The sequence below is a fragment of the Desarmillaria tabescens genome (genome assembly GCF_030435595.1).
Source record: "Desarmillaria tabescens strain CCBAS 213 chromosome Unknown EV420scaffold_3, whole genome shotgun sequence".
Lineage (NCBI taxonomy): Eukaryota > Fungi > Basidiomycota > Agaricomycetes > Agaricales > Physalacriaceae > Desarmillaria > Desarmillaria tabescens.
Window position 1 is genome coordinate 299045 of NW_026848302.1, and position 17552 is coordinate 316596.

Genomic DNA, 17552 nt, shown 5'->3' on the forward strand with positions numbered 1-17552 from the left:
TCGTCGACATGTATAATGATTGTCTCGATCTAAGCTGGTCCGCTTGTGAAAAATTAATCTGCAGACGAGCTACTCGGTCAGGCTCTTCCAAGTCTCTTCTCCCCAGCGAACCGTCAACTCGCCAGAGGCTAACGTTTGGTATCACAAAAGGGACCGTCGCACCTTTTGATGATCACACATCTCTTCCACCACTCTCATGTTGCGCTGCAACTTTGTTTGATCAACAGGCAGCCGTGTGATACTATATATACTGTCCTGATGAAGGACGGGTTCCAACACCCCTTCCACCAGAGGTCACCCCATCATGTTCTTCCTCAGACTTTGCTCCTTTCTTTTCGTCTCCCAACTCCTTGGATTAAGCAGCAAAACACCTACCTTTTACGTCCGTGCAGCCGCAGTTACCGCCCTTACTGCCGACCAGATCACAGCCTACAAGCCGTACACATTTTTTGCTGGTGCGGCGTATTGTCAACCCAGTACTACTCTCCATTGGGACTGTGGATGTGAGTATCATTGTTTCGCATCTGAGTATTCTTTGCATTGATTCAGAACTCAGCTCTTTGCGCGGGAAACTCGGATTTCATCCCAATCACGTCTGGCGGAGACGGAAACGACGTACAGTTCTGTGCGTAAGGCTTGCTATATGACGTTACAATTGCATCTGAACACACTTCATACTCAGGGTATGTTGGGTATTCACCATCACTATCTGTGCGTTGTCTACCTGTCTTGACACTCGTCTATATTGCGAACTCAACACACGGTGAATAGACGGTGATCGTTGCTCATCAAGGCACTGTTGTCACCAAGATGTTCGTGCTCTATATTCATCGTGGACCTTTTCTCTTATCCTCTTCTAGCGAATCTCTGCTCACCGACGCTGACTTTCTGCCTACCAATTTGGACCCTAACCTTTTCCCGGGGCTTAGTTCACATATTGAAGTTCACAGCGGATTCAAGGAGACCCAGAAAAAGTCGGTTGACCCCTTGGATACGTTCTCAGTTTACTGATGCCTTTGGTTTGAATTAGGTCTGCGGAAGATATCTTACAAGCTGTAACAACCGCTTTGTCTGATCACAGCTCCAACAGTGTGACTCTTGTCGGACATTCCCTAGGTATGTTGTACACCTGGTACCTGTCCTAGGCTGATTATTAAATCTCTCAGGCGGTGCACTGTCGCTCTTGGATGCTGTATATCTACCTCTCCAATTGACGAATGCAACATTCAGGATGATCGGCTATGGCATGCCTCGTGTGCGTTCAAGTACCCTCTGCTATGGATCTTAACCTAAGTTTTCTTACGATGTCAGGTTGGAAATCAAGAATTCGCAGACTACGTAGATTCTGCTCTAGGTGGAAATCTCACACGCATCAATAATAAGTGAGTCTTCGTTTCGGATTTCTGACAGTATCAATCTAATAGCACTCTAGACAAGATTTCATCCCGACGTTACCACGTTTGTAGATGCAACGATGACAGTTCGTATCGAGGCTGACAGAATGATATTCAGCGAGACTCCTGGGTTTCCACCACCCTTCCGGCGAAATTCATATCAACAACAACAATTGGAACTCTTGTCCAGGTACGCTAACATCTGATGCTTCCACAGACGTGCTGATGGGAAGATCGCATCTTCAGGGCAAGAAAACCCCTCAGATGAATGCACTGATGGTGCAGTTGAGACCATTTTCTCTGGCGATGTATCTGACCACGCCGGTCCCTATGATGGAATCATGATTCGCTGTTAAATATTCTTATCCTCTTTTCCTCGGTATATAGGTTCTGGGTGCAATAAAAAAAAGCTTGATTATTCAAAAATGATTGTCAGGTTATGTGCGACTGTAAGAGGGTAATTCCTCGTCAAGACCATTCCCGCTACCTGGGTAGCCAAGTCTCCCAATAATTCCGTCGAGCTTCCATTGCCACTCGTTCCCTTCGGGCCATTTGACCAGCTCGCCACCAAAGTTCACTTCAAAATCGCACACCCCTTCCACGCCGATGGCCGCGAATACATCGTAGTTTTGGCGGGGAAGATAGATGCCAGTGAACGCATTGGGAAGACGAATACCATTATATGTGTAAAATAGGGAGCCGGTCTGAAACTCGAAGCCACACCCTATCGTATCTCCGGGAGAGATGCGCTGTAGGGCGCTGGTATAGTCACGGCCGCCAGCGGGATCCTCGAAAAACTTCCTGAAGTCGTCAAGATGTAGGCCTGCACTTAGGCGATTCCAGCCCGGTAGCCGCCATGCCGGATAAGGCTGACATGCAGTGCCTACAAAAGCGGGATTGTCAGCTCAAGTGTGGCGCTGGGATATTTCAAGTACCCACCGATAGCAAGAAACCCTTCCATTCGGTGGATAAGGATCTCATAGTAGAAGCCAACTTTTCTGGGAGTTTCGTACAGTCCAGCCATCACAGGAAGGTCGCTGAGGAGGCAGTAATCCCGGACACTTCTTGTTAGTCCGTATTCTAACGATGGCAGGAGCTTTGGAGTCGGGTTTGGCATCAATGTTGTAGATGGTGCCAGAGAATCTAGAGCCAGGGAGGAGGAATTTCTATGCCCCAAGATCGGCAGCCGTTATTGTTAATCTTGTCGACGAGATAAGAGGGCAGAATTCTAGGTGGCTGCATTGGATATTTATTACAAAAGTCCTCTGCATCATCATATTCCTGTCCAGGAGCCTCGTTGTATAAACCATATTCATACTGTGTTACAGATATGAGCAGAATTCTTGACGAGTGAAATGTGGCACCGAACCGGAACTTCGGGAGCGGCAGACCATTGAGGAGGAGCCTGGGACGGGTAGGTACGTGGAGATCTTTCTCTGTTATTTCTGAGGAAGGCGAGCATTTATTATTTGAGTGGCAGGTAGTAGAGAATGGGAGTTGAGGTCAAGATGCATTCCGCCGTTACAGGCCGCTAATAAGTAGTCGGCCCGGGCGCTGTCTATGATCGATCACGTCATTGATCCGATGGTTTTTTGTCCTTCGATTCCACTGCCATCTCAACTCGCCGGCTGTGATGCTGTTCTGTCCAACCTGTGCGAATCTCTTGGTAATTTCTTCGGAAAAAGGGTATAATAAATGGGCATGCAATACTTGCCCATACGAGTTCCCAATAACGAAGCAGGTATATACCCCCAATCTATCCCCCTCCATCGATTAATGTCGCCCTGCAGATGACTTCAAGGACAAGGCTAAAACGAAAAGAAATCGACGACGTTCTTGGGGGAGATCAAGCTTGGGAACATGCAGATGCAACACAAGGTGCTGTTTGTTCCCTGAAATCTGTGTACGCTATGACTCCAATTTGACACAGCCTCGTGCGGTAAATGTAACAACGACAAGGCGTATTTCTATCAGCTACAGATCCGTTCTGCGGATGAGCCTATGACTACCTGTGCGTTCACTACATCCTTCGCGGTGTTTATTTAATCTAACCGCATCCCTCTTACAGTCTATCGGTGAGAATTTACCTATGCTCTGGGCGTTGCCAGTGCTGATTTTCGAGCAGATGCACAGCTTGCACGCACCAATGGAGAGAAAATTGATCGAATATGTCCAAGGCATAGCGATATCAACATATGGATCGCGATCCTTGTGATATCTGCATAGCAGGCACTTTATATTCACGGCAAGGCTGTTGCCTGGGTCTCGTCTTCAAGTTGATGCGAATGTATCTTCCAGTATATCAACTTCTACCAATTCCTCTATGCAAATTAAATCACTTCTAAAAACGATGATGGGCGCGTTCTTTGCAGACCTAGAGTTACCGGGCGGACGCTAGGGAAACGGTTATGCCTCGTTGGTGCTTGTGTAATCCGGTTGTATCTACAGGACATCAAAGTGAAGAATAATATATACTCGCGCGGATCCTCACTGCATCCTGTTGATCGAGGCCTGCCCAAGTAAATGTATACTTTGGATTCACATTTTCAGTCTTGTGTTAAAATCATCTTTTGCTTTAACATCCGAGTTGTTGCCCAGGCAGTTTGGGTAGGTAATTACACGTGACCGTTGTCCGAGTCTAACGCGGAATCCGCGCCGAACTTCCATCTTTATTACCCTCACTCAGGAAAATCATGTCTTCAGGTGTCGTGAACGTATTTGTAGTCTCTCCCGATACTCGGTCTGAGAGACGTCTCGAGCTCCATACGACAATCGGGCAATTGAAGGTCAGACGATGATCACTGCCGGAGGGAGAAAGCCGTTGACATTTATGCTAGGGCAAACTGGAACTGATTACAGGCATTCCGGTTGCAAATCAATATATATCGCTATTAAATTCGGATAGCGACCCTACGATCGTTGCACAGTTGTCCGATGATAGCAAACCGCTGGGTTTTTACGGCGTTAGAAGCCTGCAAGTACTGAAAGTATGCGCGTTCCTGTCATATTTATCATCGCGATGGGATTGATTGCGTCAGGTAGATGATTTGGACCCTTCAACATCATTTACGGGGCAATTAACAGATACTTCACAAGTGGAAAAGTTCGAGTTAACCGAAGCGGAGTACGCGGCGCGACCAGGTAAGGTGCAACAAATGAAGTGATATGCCGTACTCATCAAAACGCGTCAGATACTGTATTGGCATATAAGCAACGCCACCAAGTGGGTAGATTTGCACCCAAGGACGAACCCAAAACACGGCCTACTCCCGAAATCAATATTCCGGTAGGCTCTCGGTGTGAGGTTGAATCTTCGGAACCTGGGTTCAGCAAACGAGGAACTGTACGTTTCGTTGGACTAACGAAATTTGGATCTGGTGAAGGTGTATGGGTAGGAGTGGAGTATGATGAACCTTTTGGTAAGAATGATGGGTCGTAAGTCGTTCTTCACAGTATCCTTGGTACAACCTCTGAACATATTCTCAGAGTACAAGGGGAAAGATATTTCGAATGCCGGCCAAAGTACGGCGTCTTTGTCCGACCTGAGAAAGTAAAAGTTGGTGATTTCCCTCCCGAGGACATCGACTTTGATGAAGAAATGTGAATGTATCCTTTATAAGAATAATATTATGTTACTGGTCCCCCGTCGTGCCAATATAGTCTCGATCTGTCTCTTGTCTGCCTCTACTTCGCCTGCGGTGCTCGAGACGGGTAGTAACTTCCAGAAACAGCGGGAAGGGGACCCCACGTGTTCTGATTTGTGCTTATTTGCCAGCGACACTGTAACGTGTGGACGCGCGTCCTCACCTCTTTCCTTTATAACGTTCATCTGTCCCACTATTTCTCTACTCAGATTCCATTATAATGGCTGATCCCAGTGGCGCACCCCCGCAACCCGGTCCCAATGACATTTCAACTGCAATTTTGCGGCCCAAGAAGTCGTGAGTAGTTTTGGATTATTCTCGGTGAAGTGTACTGAAATCCGGATGTCTTGCAAGGCCAAATCGTTTGATTGTTGATGAGTCGTCGACGGATGATAACTCTGGTGAGTAACAGAACTCGTCAGTGACATGCGAACAGCTAATAGTGGTACTCTCTAGTCGCGACCATCAACCCCGCTACGATGGAGACTTTGTCTCTCTTCCGAGGTGACACTATCATCATCCGGTATGTGATTACCACCATCACCGAACCCAAAATTAACAGAAATGCAGAGGAAAGAAGCGACGGGATACCGTTTTGATCTGTCTGAGCTCCGATGATGTTGAAGAAGGAAGAATCCAGATGAACAAGGTCGCCCGTAACAATTTGCGAGTCAAGCTCGGTGACCTCGTCAATGTTCACCCATGTCTCGACATCAAATACGGAAAACGAGTGCATATCTTGCCGTTTGACGATTCAGTTGAGGGCCTCAGTGGTAATATCTTCGATGTTTACCTCAAACCATACTTCCTTGAAGGTAGGCGTCATGTTCAGCTATCCTTTCCGATGCTAATTTCCTATAGCTTACCGACCGGTCCGGAAGGGCGACACCTTCCTTGTCCGAGGAGGCATGCGAACGGTCGAATTCAAAGTTATTGAGACAGACCCCGCCGAATTTTGTATAGTAGCGCAGGACACTGTCATTCACACCGGTAAATTTCTTCCCGAACCTCACATATGTCATTTTCACTCATCCCTATGTTTCAGAGGGAGACCCTGTCAAGCGCGAAGACGAGGAATCAAATCTCAACGATGTTGGATACGACGATATCGGTGGATGCCGCAAACAGATGGCACAGATTCGCGAGCTCGTCGAGCTACCGCTCCGTCATCCTCAACTTTTCAAATCCATTGGTATCAAGCCTCCCCGCGGTATTCTCATGTTCGGTCCACCTGGAACGGGTAAGACGTTGATGGCACGTGCGGTTGCAAATGAGACTGGTGCTTTCTTCTTCTTGATTAATGGTCCGGAAATTATGAGTAAGATGGCTGGAGAGAGTGAGAGTAATTTGAGGAAGGCATTTGAGGAAGCCGAGAAGAACTCGCCTGCTATCATCTTCATTGATGAAATCGACTCAATCGCTCCTAAGCGTGAAAAGGTGCGTCATTTAATGTCTTCATCTACATCTTCGTGACTGACTTGTTTTCAAAGACCAACGGGGAAGTCGAGCGTCGTGTTGTGTCCCAACTCCTTACACTGATGGACGGACTGAAGGCGCGGTCTAACGTCGTGGTCATGGCTGCAACTAACCGACCCAACTCTATCGACCCCGCTTTGCGACGATTCGGTCGTTTCGATCGTGAAGTTGACATTGGTATCCCTGACCCTACTGGCCGTCTTGAAATTCTGCGTATACACACAAAGAACATGAAGTTGGCCGACGATGTTGACCTTGAGCAGGTATGTCGGTCTTGCTTTTTCTAAGCTGGCATTAAACAACATTTTATAGATCGCTGCTGACACCCACGGTTACGTTGGTTCTGATGTCGCCTCTCTTTGTTCGGAGGCAGCCATGCAACAAATCCGTGAAAAGATGGATTTGATTGACCTCGATGAGGACACGATCGATGCCGAAGTTCTCGACTCCCTCGGTGTTACCATGGACAACTTCCGATTCGCATTGGGCACCTCTAATCCCTCTGCTCTTCGGGAAACTGTTGTCGAAGTGCCTACCGTCACTTGGGACGACATTGGTGGTTTGGAAAAGGTCAAGCAGGAACTCCAGGAAACCGTACAATACCCAGTGGATCACCCCGAGAAGTTCATCAAGTATGGCATGTCGCCATCGAAGGGTGTCTTGTTCTATGGCCCACCCGGTACCGGTAAGACGCTCTTGGCGAAGGCAATTGCGAATGAGTGCAACGCCAACTTCATTAGTATTAAGGTTCGTGTATATTGCTTGGCGCCTTGTCATATGCACTGACGATCTTTCAGGGCCCTGAGCTGCTTACGATGTGGTTCGGTGAATCTGAAGCCAACGTTCGTGACGTTTTCGATAAGGCTCGGGCTGCCGCGCCGTGTGTCATGTTCTTTGACGAACTGGATTCGATTGCCAAGGCCCGTGGTGGATCATCGGGAGATGCTGGCGGTGCCGGTGACCGCGTGTTGAACCAGATTCTTACCGAAATGGACGGAATGAACTCGAAGAAGAATGTCTTCATTATAGGCGCGACGAACAGACCCGATCAGATCGACTCGGCCCTGCTTCGTCCTGGTCGTCTCGACCAGCTGATTTACATTCCTCTACCTGACGAGCCTTCGCGCCTGTCTATCCTTAGGGCATGCCTAAAGAAATCGCCGGTCGCTCCTGAAGTTGATCTTGGCTTCCTGGCCAAGAACACGCACGGCTTCTCCGGCGCGGATTTGACTGAAATCTGCCAGCGCGCTGCAAAGTTGGCCATCAGAGAGTCCATCGATGCCGATATTAGACGGACACGAGAAAAGCAAGAAAAGGAGGAAGCTGCTGGTGACGACAAGATGGAAGAGGACGTGGAAGAGGAGGACCCCGTCCCCCAAATCACAAGGTCTGCGAACGCACAGTTTTCCGGCCGGGGCATTGCATGCTTATAACTGATTTTAGGGAGCATTTCGAGGAGGCGATGAAGTATGCCCGCCGTTCTGTTTCCGACCAAGACATTCGACGTTACGAGATGTTCTCTCAGGTATGCTACCTCCCCATGCGCAGCTTAGAGCGAACTGACTTGGCATTGTAGAACCTGCAACAGTCGAGAGGGTTTGGAAACAACTTCAAGTTCCCCGAGGGCGAGTCATCGGGTGCGACAGCAGGTGTTGCTTCCGGAAATGCAGGATTCACGGAGGATAATGCTGATGATGATTTGTATGCGTAAGAAAAAAGGACTGTAAATCTTTCACCCTGTTTTTTCTTGTACGTTCTATGAGAGATGAATGTTAGATGAGCCGATACTTGAATAATTGCGCGTTACATGTACTTTATGAGTAATGCCATTTGCCGTGGCGATTGTCACGTGGAACTCACTCTGCCTAGTCCTTGCTTCCCAAATTACTGCAGTCCTGAACGCGGTGTAGAGCCTTTCCCCAGAAATTTGGCAGAGCAGGGCAGCGGACAAATTCCTACTTGGAACCGCAACAACGAAAATGTCGACGAAGCACTCTCCGCCGCTGTCGAAGCCGTCACTTGCCAAGAGGCTCTCGGGGCTCGCAACGACACCGCTAACACCCGTAAAGAAATCGCTTCATGACAATATCGAGTTCGTACCGTTTCGTTCGGGTGCTTCGATGGTATGCTGAAATGAGCATCGTCCAGCTTCGTTCCATCCTCGATACCGGCCCAACGGAGGCTAGAAATGCTGGCAGTAGCCATCTGGTCCATTCTGATAGTCGGGTCCTGCACGCTGTTCATCTTCCTGTGGTACGTTGGTGTCGCAATTTGGGGTGACGGGGCTGACAGCGAACCAGTTCCTTTCCACCGTTGTGGCCTCTCGTTACTTGCTATATGATATGGGTGCATTACCTCGACAAGTCGCCTGAGCACGGGGGGCGGGTCTGGCACTGGTACCGCCGGTGTGCATGGTGGAGGTACTTCGTGGCATATTATCCTATTACGTGAGGCGTCACTTTGGCTTCTGTTTTGGGGTGTATTTTGACACTTTTTCCATGCAGATGCTTGAAGGTCGGTCCGTCGTTGACGAAGGAATGCGGCTTTGACTATTGTTGCGTTGTAGGAGGCAGACTTGCCGCCCAGTCGCACTTATGTTTTTGGTTACCACCCTCATGGTATGTCGACATACGGACTACAAATGTTTATAATTTCTCAAACAGGTTACGAACAGGTATCATTGGCATGTACGTTTGCGGTTCATCTTTGGTTTGTTTTACGTTCCCGCCAAGCTCAAGGTCATCTCCAGGGGAGCTTTTGCAAACTTCGGTACCGACGGTATGTTATCATAGCCCATCTCATTGTTTCAACTTTTTTTTCATTCGATAAATGTTTAGTGACTGGATTCTCCAGACTTTTCCCTGGGATTACAACACATCTCCTTACTCTTTCTAGCAACTTTAAGCTTCCGTTCTATCGGGAGTTCATGATACATTCGGGAATGGGGAGCGTGAGTAAGAGGTCGTGCAGTAACATCCTGCAGAGCGGTCCAGGACAGTCTATCACCATCGTCGTCGGAGGGGCTGCAGAGAGCCTGAGCGCTCATCCAGGAACCGCCGACTTGACTCTTCGTAAACGGTACGTTATCTTACCGTTATCGTTGCTACCTGCTTTTTTGAAATCACCTTTAGGCTAGGGTTCATCAAGATTGCTATCCAGGAAGGGTCGGTCTCTTTTGCTTCTTTTAATCAACTTTTAGTTTACTCATTCATGAAGAGCGGACCTCGTACCGGTATTCTCCTTCGGAGAAAACGACGTAGGTTTTATTTTCCCATGAAAAGGCGGCCAACTAAAAAAAAACAATAAATCCATCAGATTTTCTCGCAAATGCCCAACGAGAAGGGGACTGCCATTTACATGTTCCAGAAGAAATTTCAGGCGATCTTTGGCTTTACTTTGCCGCTGTTCCACGGAAGAGGGATGCTCAATTGTGTGTTATCTGTTTCTTTTCCCCCCGGCGCCTCGATGACAAGGGATGCTTTAGATAACCTCGGGCTACTCCCTTATAGGCGGAGAATAACTGCCGTCGGTGAGACTTTGAACCTGCATGTGGCGTTGCTCCATTACAGATATTCTGACAAGTTTTTCCTCAGTCGGACGACCCATACCCGTGAAGCGAGTTAATCAACCAGATATCGAGGAGGTTCAGCGCATCCAGACTCTTTACATCACGGAACTACAGCGGTACGCTTTTCTCTTCCCCCCTGAGCTCTTAGCGATGGTTATAATGATGACACAGGATTTGGGATACCCACAAGGATGAGTTTGCCAAGGCCAGGAAGCGGGAGTTGAATATTATTGATTAGGATACGTTCTTTGAACGGCTTTTTTGGTTGTAACTCCAGAACATTTTATTCCCAGTACAGCGCTATTATTCTTTCTTAACTTGCTTGCAGTCAGGTATCTGCGACGCGATCACTATACGTACATAACTTAGCTCTAGATCTAAATCCATATCGTCATCGGTAAAATTTCCCACGCGTCGAGGCGCCCTTGTAAGATTCATTTTTCCTCGCGTACCCGCTACTGGCCGCTGGGTCAATTGTTGATCCGCTGCTGCGCGGAGTAACTTGCACGGATAGTGGGAGGAGCCACAAGCGATTAGCTCGGCAGGGGATGTCCTCCGAGGAGTGTGAACGTCAAAAGGTGGAATGCCAAGACCATACGCATAGGACAAAAGATAAAGGACGACCCCGAGTTGCTATAGTGAACAAGTCAAAAATTTAAGACCGTATGCCCCCAGCGGCGTGTTATCTGAAAATCAACACATACAATTTTCATGTGAGCCGGAAATTTTTAGGCAGATAACTGTAACTGTAGCCCTCGAAACGACAGTTCAAATCGCCGCCCGTGTCATTCTTGAACCACAAGCCTGAATCAGAAAGCATGTGGTTGTAAGCCTGAGCGTCTCGGTTGGGGTTGTTGAATGCACATGTACGAAACTGTCGGGGAATTGGCTCCAAAAGTCGGACAAGCTTAGTTCCGTGTAAAAGGCCAAACCAACGGTATCTTTACTCGAAGTCAACTTGAAAGCATGGTAATGTCATAACCCTGGTGTCTACATAGTCTAACCACGAAAGCGCTGTAGTACATATTATTCTCCCATTAACCCGCGATTCTAACGTCTTAGTGTAGACGGCCCAAGCAGAGGGTTTCAAGGTATCAATGCGGGTAAAATTTAAAGATAAGTGCTTAAGAAGATGCGAATGAGCGTATAACAATGCAAGACCTATTCTAATGGCAAAGCAGCCTAGCTATGAACTTAAACATTCAAAGGCACGCTCAGGTTTCCGTCGCATCGAGCCGGGACATAAGCACTCACAAATACAATTAAAATGAACGCAACAAGTTCACTTCACGTCGGTTCGCTCCTTCGAGTTCCGCCACGATTTCAAGTTATCGACCCGTCTCGCAGGCCACCCGACGTACACAGCACCCGACTCGGCGACCTCGCCCGATGTCAAAAGCGTGTGCTCACACAGCATGCTGCTATCCTCCATAGAAGCACCGGAAAGCAATCTGGAACCACTTCGCATAGCACAACTGCAAAAAACTTGTGTGAGAGAATGTTCTAGAGTACAAGTGAACCGAGCAACCCACCCATTACCGATCTTCAGGCCGTTAAGCGCGAAATTTCCTCTCGAGTTGATGTGCGCCACGACTGAGCAGTTGTCTAGGGTCACATCATCGCCAAGCTGCCAATAGATCATCTTTAGTAAAGGTATTCCATGGAAAGAGAGACCATTACCTCAACCAGATCGGGTTCGGTCATCAAACCAGCTTTACCACCGACATATATGGCACAGTTCTTGCCGATCTTAGCACCCAACGCCCGCAAATACCATACGATGAAAACAGTTCCCGTAAGGGGGAGTAGGATTCCCCCATTTCCGTACCCCTTGTAAAGCGGGCGGGAAAGGACCAGGTGGAGTTGCCATCTCTGGCAGTAACTGCTCTTGTCCCATTCGAATTTTCCCACATGACGGCGTCCAATGACGATCCATTTGGTCAAGATTACCCATAAAATGGCGGCCAGAGCTTGAAGGTTGAGCACGACGGTAAAACTGAGAGCGATGAGGCCATAGAGTACAACGACGCGGTACCAGATGGGGCTGAAGAAGTGGATCTCCGGGAAATGAATGTGCAACTGGCGAAGGATCTGAGCTGCTGTAACAGCACTGATCGACCAGAAAGCGGCAGAACATGAAGCAACGACAACGTTGATGAACAGGAGGATGGAGTACGGGAAGACAAAGTAATCCGCTTGGCGTTTGTAGAAGGCCTTGCCAAACGGTGTTGTCGTGTCGCTATTTGGATCGGGGTCCTTTGAACCTTTGTTGAAACAGATGGCTTGACCACGATCTTGATTTCGATGTCAGCACATGAAGCCGCGCAAGGAAAAACATGACGTACCGCTACCCATCCATGTTGAGCGCTCCTCGTAGTAAGCATTCCGTGTAGTCATAGTACCTGATCCCAAGACGGCGCGCCGGCCCACGCGTACACCTGGGAGAAGGACCACTCGGTCGGCGATCATAGCTTTACAAGAATTGAGTTTTTAGGGTGAGATAGCATACTAATTTCACTTACCGCCATCGCCGATAACTACCTTCTCAGACGAATTTGCATCGGTAGTGAAGACCTCAGAACGCGACCCAAAGACGACATCGTTACCGACTTCCAACAGCTCCGGTTCGAGACAGTACATTCCAGATCCGGGCCAGTAGATTCGTCGACCAACCTTGGCGCCCATCGCACGGTAGACAAGCTATATCAAATGGAAGATGTCAGTCGGGGTAACTCCAAATGCCTAAATTTGACGACTCACAGAAACAACCTCATAATGGGTACCCAAAATAGAGAAAGCGTTCTTGAGATGATCTTGAGACAGGAGCACAGAGTTGATGTATCGGCGAAGCAAAACCAGCTGTGACGCATCTTCACTTTTGCAGGGTCTGTTCAGACCAAAGATGCGTTTCACGATGATCGAGAGAACCAGGTGAAGAAGTGGAGTGCAGACGGCCCTGACGATTCTTGACACCGCGTGATAGAGTACTCGGTCGGATGTAGCAAACCAATAGATCACAGCGACAAGAGCGTTACCACGAGGTCGGATAAAGGTAGTCTCCTGTAACATCAAATAGATGCACGCGAACCAGGGTAGATCTTGTAACATAAATAGAATGATTAGTTGAAGGACGGTAAGGCTAGTTAATGATGCGCCTACAGGATGTGAAAAGCACCAAACCAAAAATGGGATAGGCAACGAAAACTTTCAAGAACCAGCGTGGTTCCCGCAAAGAAGTCCTATTGAATGCTGCGTACTCCGGTGGAGAAGGGGCTTCGTTACTTGATGAATGAGGACCATAGACGGCGCCGTCTGGAATGCGAGCCCCGGGTGCCACTTGCGTGTAAGTATTGACGACGGCGTTCTTTCCAATAACAATGTTGTCGAGACGGAATTGCCCATCCCTCTCAACGCAGAACCCGCGAATGAGAGCAGTATCGAGGCGGCAGCCATCCTCTAGTCTGATGAGGTCGAACTCGCTGAGCTTCGCCTTATGCGCTATGTGGACGTTCTTGCCTATGTGGGCACCCAAAAGACGGAAGTAGAGCTTCTCTAGGGCTGGATGTGCTGCGAATACGCCACGACCAGCTGTGCGCAGGCTCTGATTCACGAGCCACCATCGCAGATAGTATGATGACCACCTACTCGTTGATCAGAAATGACATACAGTGAACAAACGGTACACTCACATCTTGTAAGTCCCACGTTTATATTTTCCAATGACAACCCACTTGAATGCTATCGCGGCGATTGGTGCTACGACTCGTGTCGCTAACCGCGCTGCAGCAATACAGCATAGTAGGACTCCCATACGTTCCCAGAAGGATTCGTCGATATACCTAGCCAGGTGGGACATAACGTACAACAAAAGTGTCCCTGATGTATCGTGAGATAACTTGAGACGTGAACTGCGAGTTACTCACAAGTCAAAGCGGTTTTGAGAGGATAGAAAAACATGAATGGGAAGACCTGAACCAAGATAGAAAGAGGGTGACTTTGTCCACGAAATCCTTTAGACGATTCCATGTCGTCCTGGTCGCCATAGCTCAATGTTGAGTCTGAAGGTGTGTTGGGTATCGACTTATAAGGGAGAGACATCATTGAGGTAGCATTGGACATGCTATGCTCTTGTTGACTCTCGATTAGCCCCGCGATCCCAGAAACAGTGCTGTTAGTGAAAATCGCAGAGATGGGTATACTTGCGCCTGTGGCCTTCCGAATGAAGTAGGATAACTTTCCCAGAAGAAGAGAATTGCCGCCAAGCAGGAAGAAATCAGAATCTCCTTTGATCCTGTCCGACTCGACGGAGAGAAGGTCAGAGATGATGTCGCGGATGAGAAGTTCGCGTGATGTCATGGTTGAAGCGTTCTGGCGAGCGAACTCCTCTTCCATAGTGGCGAAATCAACTTGGCCATCAGCATCCTTCAACAGCGGAGTCCTCAGAACACGGAGAGGATCAGGTAGGATGTAGCCTGGGAGGATTCCGGATATGTACTTTATCAGAGTTTCCTCATCAGGCACGTCCTGGCCCGTCATGGAGACAAAAGCTTCGGGATTGCCGTCGTGGCGGAAACGTACGGCAACATCGGACACTCCAAATGTGGATAGCAGTGTACGCTTGAGTGCGCTAAGGTCAACTGACACCTTCGAACATGCGACCGGTTCGGAGAGTGCTGCTAATGGAGGAGGAACCTCTGCTTCGAAATGACGTTGAACCACAGGGACACTGTCAGTCATGCATCCAAGACCGAACCGAGTCGCCAATTTGATTCGAAGAGGTTTGCCAGCACTAACGATGATAGGTCATTGGTGGACATACAATAAACACTAAAGCTTAAAGCCGCACCTATTCTTCGGTAAGTCCGCCATATAAACGATCGCAAATGGCCACTTTGAAGGGTGCAAGTGGTCTCTAAAACAAAGTTTCCGCTCAGCTGACGGAATAGCAAACTACAGCTCCACATACTTTAGTAGATCGTGGAGCTGTGAAAGTCCGACGCGAGGCCGGTCAGGCTGAGGAACTATAACAACACCAATGGCTTCCTGCAGCGCATTATGCTCGATTGCGAAAGCCAGAGAAGCCTTTGATGAATGTTCAGCTGATAAATAGATTCATAAATCGATGCCGCATACCTTAACATGGTCTCTCGCTGCCGTCATAATAGCCTCCTCAATCTCAAAGGGTGAAATAACTTCTCCTCCCTTGTTGATAATCTCCTTCGAACGACCAGTAATGAATAGGTAACCATCAGAATCCACATAGCCCACGTCTCCCGTATCAAACCAGCCTTCGCTCGAGAAAGCCGACGTATCGAGAGGCATATTGATGTCCGGAGAAACCTCGTACCCTTCAAACGTGGGCAGTCCGCGGACCGACACTGCTCCTGTTTTCCCGGTTGGTAGTTCGCGCTCCAAATCATAGGGATCACGGATCGAGATGTATGGACCGCACGCTATTCCAGAACATCCGGGACGTTCAAGTCGGTACGTCGTAGGCGGAGACGCGATTGGCATGCATCTAAATAAAGATCATGGCCATCAGTGTGCGAGAATAGAAATTTAGAGTTTAAACTTACTCCGTCATCCCGTACGAGGGCAAAATGGTGGCCTTTTTGAATCGGTTCTGGAGCTCGACAGCGAGAGAGGGAAGTAGACCACCGGCAGCATTGCAAATCATACGAATGCTGATGTCGCGATCTGGTTCAATGTAATCGGGCTGTGACGTAAGGACAGCATGATGGATGGTAGGCGCGGCGTAGTACCTTTACCACTAGCGTCAACCAAATAGACGAAGTAATAAAATATGACATACCAAGTCGCATGTAGCTGGGAAGCGAGATTCCAGAATGCGATCGCGTCAAAACCGGCGCACATGATTGCGCTTCCGCCAGAGAAAGCGGGGGCCCATAGATTTCGTACAATCCCGCCGACATGGAAAAGTGGCATCATGTTCACTAGTTTGAAAGTTAGAATTATAGTAAGTGCATAGAAATATTACTCACGGTTAACGTCGCGTGGTTGGAGATCCCATGAATGAACGACGGCCCAAGTACCCACAATCAAAGACCGTAAAGTATACGGCACAACCTTTTTCTTTCCACTAGTACCCGAAGTGTGGAGAACGAGCGACTGGTCACGAAGCCCATGTGGCGTCGATGGCGGAGGAATGATCATGTTACCGCCCACCAAGGTCATAGTGAACAATCCGGCGGGTCCGGTTGGGTGGCCTTCGATGTAGACGATCTCGCAGCCGAGGGCATCTCGAAGTGCCAGAAGCTCCAATCGATGTTCCGCCTCCTTCGTCGAAACAATTGCTTTGGCGTTCAAGCGATGTGCGTCTTCTCGAAGTTCGGATGCAGTGCAGCTCGCATTAACCGGGGCGACGGTGTGATAGGTAGCAAGGGAAAGAAGGGCGAGGGCGTTCTCGGGCCCAGTGGGAAGTGCAATCATAACTCTATCATTAGGACCCAGTGGCGACTTGGATGGGGAGTGGGGAAGCGCAAAGCTTTTGACAAAAGAGTGGAGGATGTCATGGTTTAATGATGGCCGAGAGGCGTCTGGTGAATGAATGGCAGGCGCTGATGTCGAGCAGAGACAGTCAAGCAGCGTATGGACCCGTCCTGAGCTGACAACACGTTCGTCAATCAGGTCTCCAAGAGAGACACCTGACGAGGGGGTGAGGTCCCGTAAGAAGGAGAGTGGGATGGACATGGTGTCAGAAGGGCTTCTAGCGCAAATCCGACTCTGCGGCTCCTCAGGAGAAGGGGAGGAAGAAGACCAGGCTTAAGTAGAGGGCGTCGACCGGCGGTGCTTATGAAGGAAGCCAGACGGAGCCAATCAACAAAGGATAACTGTCGGAAGCACACGACGTGGAGTTTCACATCCAAGGATATAAGCGACGGAAAACAGTCTCGAGCTAAAATGTGATAATGTGGGAAACGATTTTGCATCACAATTTGATAGACCCATGGAGCGAGCGAATGCATGTAATTCTGAGTTTGGCAATCGAATCGAAGAACGGAATAATTTTCGTTCATGAGGATCCGGAATTACGGGGCCGGAAGATACGCAAAAATAGTCCTGTTCCTGCAGATTTCTTCTTTGATCTGTTTAGGCCCGAGCAGTTCGCCTATCGAGGGCGACAGCATATCCTTGCAATTCTTTCGTAGTGAAAGTCATTTGAGCCACGCCAGCAAGCTCAGAGCGCCGCCAGGGTCGCAGTATACTACAGGAACCTATACACCTCGCAATCAGTGGAAACGAAGACGTGTTACTGGAAGATAGGACGATACTTGCCTCTCTTTCGTCATAGAAACTAATTGAGCCTGGTCCGTGGACCGTATCGGTTCGCTTGTGGGACAGAGCAACGGACGCATGGAAAAGAAGTTCGACTGACAACTTTGATGGCGGTCCAGTTCAAGGGATAGTAACAAATATACGTAAATACCGGCGTTCCATTATGCGTGTCGT

At 48.7% G+C, this 17552-nt stretch overlaps 7 protein-coding genes across 7 annotated transcripts; 5 read left to right on the top strand and 2 right to left on the bottom strand.

The window, feature by feature from the left end:
- The first annotated feature begins 80 nt into the window (after nt 1–80).
- On the top strand, nt 81–2014 carry EV420DRAFT_649236 (Alpha/Beta hydrolase protein). The gene is made up of 11 exons (XM_060482918.1): nt 81–503; nt 557–625; nt 683–711; nt 772–812; nt 861–974; nt 1031–1116; nt 1167–1255; nt 1312–1382; nt 1433–1458; nt 1513–1584; nt 1641–2014. Exons 1-11 carry the CDS (start codon nt 305–307, stop codon nt 1748–1750), a joined length of 906 nt encoding a protein of 301 aa, XP_060337386.1. The 5' UTR covers nt 81–304; the 3' UTR covers nt 1751–2014.
- EV420DRAFT_1505414 (uncharacterized protein) lies at nt 1781–2891 on the bottom strand. The gene is made up of 5 exons (XM_060471283.1): nt 2764–2891; nt 2604–2711; nt 2455–2560; nt 2334–2387; nt 1781–2277 (listed from the first exon to the last, which is right to left on the bottom strand). The coding sequence occupies exons 1-5, from the start codon at nt 2854–2856 to the stop codon at nt 1832–1834; spliced, it is 807 nt and encodes a 268-aa protein (XP_060337387.1). The 5' UTR covers nt 2857–2891; the 3' UTR covers nt 1781–1831.
- Nucleotides 2892–2938: 47 nt separating this feature from the next.
- EV420DRAFT_1505419 (uncharacterized protein) lies at nt 2939–3944 on the top strand. The gene is made up of 5 exons (XM_060471284.1): nt 2939–3135; nt 3185–3277; nt 3327–3405; nt 3463–3469; nt 3520–3944. The coding sequence occupies exons 1-5, from the start codon at nt 3028–3030 to the stop codon at nt 3554–3556; spliced, it is 324 nt and encodes a 107-aa protein (XP_060337388.1). The 5' UTR covers nt 2939–3027; the 3' UTR covers nt 3557–3944.
- A 38-nt stretch (nt 3945–3982) lies between these two features.
- EV420DRAFT_649367 (tubulin-folding cofactor B) lies at nt 3983–5098 on the top strand. Its single transcript, XM_060482919.1, has 5 exons — nt 3983–4180; nt 4232–4381; nt 4433–4535; nt 4586–4829; nt 4881–5098. The coding sequence occupies exons 1-5, from the start codon at nt 4088–4090 to the stop codon at nt 4996–4998; spliced, it is 708 nt and encodes a 235-aa protein (XP_060337389.1). The 5' UTR covers nt 3983–4087; the 3' UTR covers nt 4999–5098.
- Nucleotide 5099: 1 nt separating this feature from the next.
- Nucleotides 5100–8359, top strand: EV420DRAFT_649441 (P-loop containing nucleoside triphosphate hydrolase protein). The gene is made up of 11 exons (XM_060482921.1): nt 5100–5332; nt 5393–5439; nt 5495–5561; nt 5609–5853; nt 5900–6028; nt 6084–6475; nt 6529–6777; nt 6827–7261; nt 7312–7901; nt 7958–8039; nt 8091–8359. Exons 1-11 carry the CDS (start codon nt 5259–5261, stop codon nt 8223–8225), a joined length of 2445 nt encoding a protein of 814 aa, XP_060337390.1. The 5' UTR covers nt 5100–5258; the 3' UTR covers nt 8226–8359.
- On the top strand, nt 8289–10353 carry EV420DRAFT_649375 (diacylglycerol acyltransferase-domain-containing protein). The gene is made up of 14 exons (XM_060482920.1): nt 8289–8606; nt 8663–8767; nt 8815–8961; nt 9019–9028; nt 9081–9132; nt 9189–9201; nt 9264–9292; nt 9352–9592; nt 9646–9678; nt 9731–9770; nt 9830–9944; nt 9999–10043; nt 10108–10198; nt 10254–10353. The coding sequence occupies exons 1-14, from the start codon at nt 8494–8496 to the stop codon at nt 10318–10320; spliced, it is 1101 nt and encodes a 366-aa protein (XP_060337391.1). The 5' UTR covers nt 8289–8493; the 3' UTR covers nt 10321–10353.
- A 1011-nt stretch (nt 10354–11364) lies between these two features.
- On the bottom strand, nt 11365–16793 carry EV420DRAFT_1260723 (acetyl-CoA synthetase-like protein; the record flags this gene model as incomplete). Its single annotated transcript, XM_060467017.1, has 15 exons — nt 11365–11557; nt 11615–11709; nt 11763–12376; nt 12428–12553; nt 12605–12782; nt 12843–13180; nt 13242–13723; nt 13772–13958; nt 14006–14871; nt 14929–14994; nt 15049–15164; nt 15216–15600; nt 15659–15844; nt 15895–16036; nt 16085–16793. 15 exons carry the CDS (start codon nt 16791–16793, stop codon nt 11365–11367), a joined length of 4683 nt encoding a protein of 1560 aa, XP_060337392.1.
- Nucleotides 16794–17552: the final 759 nt, after the last annotated feature.

Excerpts from the sequence above, each read along its gene's own strand:
- EV420DRAFT_649236 (XM_060482918.1), top strand. The coding sequence starts at position 305 with ATGTTCTTCCTCAGACTTTGCTCCTTTCTTTTCGTCTCCCAACTCCTT. Across the intron at positions 712-771 it reads GGTATTCACCATCACTATCT|ACGGTGATCGTTGCTCATCA; the intron begins GTGCGTTGTCTA and ends CACGGTGAATAG. Across the intron at positions 975-1,030 it reads TTCAAGGAGACCCAGAAAAA|GTCTGCGGAAGATATCTTAC; the intron begins GTCGGTTGACCC and ends GGTTTGAATTAG.
- EV420DRAFT_1505414 (XM_060471283.1), bottom strand. The coding sequence starts at position 2,856 with ATGCTCGCCTTCCTCAGAAATAACAGAGAAAGATCTCCACGTACCTAC. Across the intron at positions 2,388-2,454 it reads AATACGGACTAACAAGAAGT|TTGGCTTCTACTATGAGATC; the intron begins GTCCGGGATTAC and ends CTCCCAGAAAAG. Across the intron at positions 2,278-2,333 it reads GGAAGGGTTTCTTGCTATCG|GCACTGCATGTCAGCCTTAT; the intron begins GTGGGTACTTGA and ends CCGCTTTTGTAG.
- EV420DRAFT_1505419 (XM_060471284.1), top strand. The coding sequence starts at position 3,028 with ATGCTGTTCTGTCCAACCTGTGCGAATCTCTTGGTAATTTCTTCGGAA. Across the intron at positions 3,136-3,184 it reads AGTTCCCAATAACGAAGCAG|ATGACTTCAAGGACAAGGCT; the intron begins GTATATACCCCC and ends GTCGCCCTGCAG. Across the intron at positions 3,278-3,326 it reads CAGATGCAACACAAGGTGCT|TCGTGCGGTAAATGTAACAA; the intron begins GTTTGTTCCCTG and ends TTTGACACAGCC.
- EV420DRAFT_649367 (XM_060482919.1), top strand. The coding sequence starts at position 4,088 with ATGTCTTCAGGTGTCGTGAACGTATTTGTAGTCTCTCCCGATACTCGG. Across the intron at positions 4,382-4,432 it reads GAAGCCTGCAAGTACTGAAA|GTAGATGATTTGGACCCTTC; the intron begins GTATGCGCGTTC and ends TGATTGCGTCAG. Across the intron at positions 4,830-4,880 it reads TTTGGTAAGAATGATGGGTC|AGTACAAGGGGAAAGATATT; the intron begins GTAAGTCGTTCT and ends ACATATTCTCAG.
- EV420DRAFT_649441 (XM_060482921.1), top strand. The coding sequence starts at position 5,259 with ATGGCTGATCCCAGTGGCGCACCCCCGCAACCCGGTCCCAATGACATT. Across the intron at positions 5,440-5,494 it reads GTCGACGGATGATAACTCTG|TCGCGACCATCAACCCCGCT; the intron begins GTGAGTAACAGA and ends GGTACTCTCTAG. Across the intron at positions 6,476-6,528 it reads TCGCTCCTAAGCGTGAAAAG|ACCAACGGGGAAGTCGAGCG; the intron begins GTGCGTCATTTA and ends TTGTTTTCAAAG.
- EV420DRAFT_649375 (XM_060482920.1), top strand. The coding sequence starts at position 8,494 with ATGTCGACGAAGCACTCTCCGCCGCTGTCGAAGCCGTCACTTGCCAAG. Across the intron at positions 8,607-8,662 it reads TCGCTTCATGACAATATCGA|CTTCGTTCCATCCTCGATAC; the intron begins GTTCGTACCGTT and ends AGCATCGTCCAG. Across the intron at positions 10,044-10,107 it reads GCGGAGAATAACTGCCGTCG|TCGGACGACCCATACCCGTG; the intron begins GTGAGACTTTGA and ends GTTTTTCCTCAG.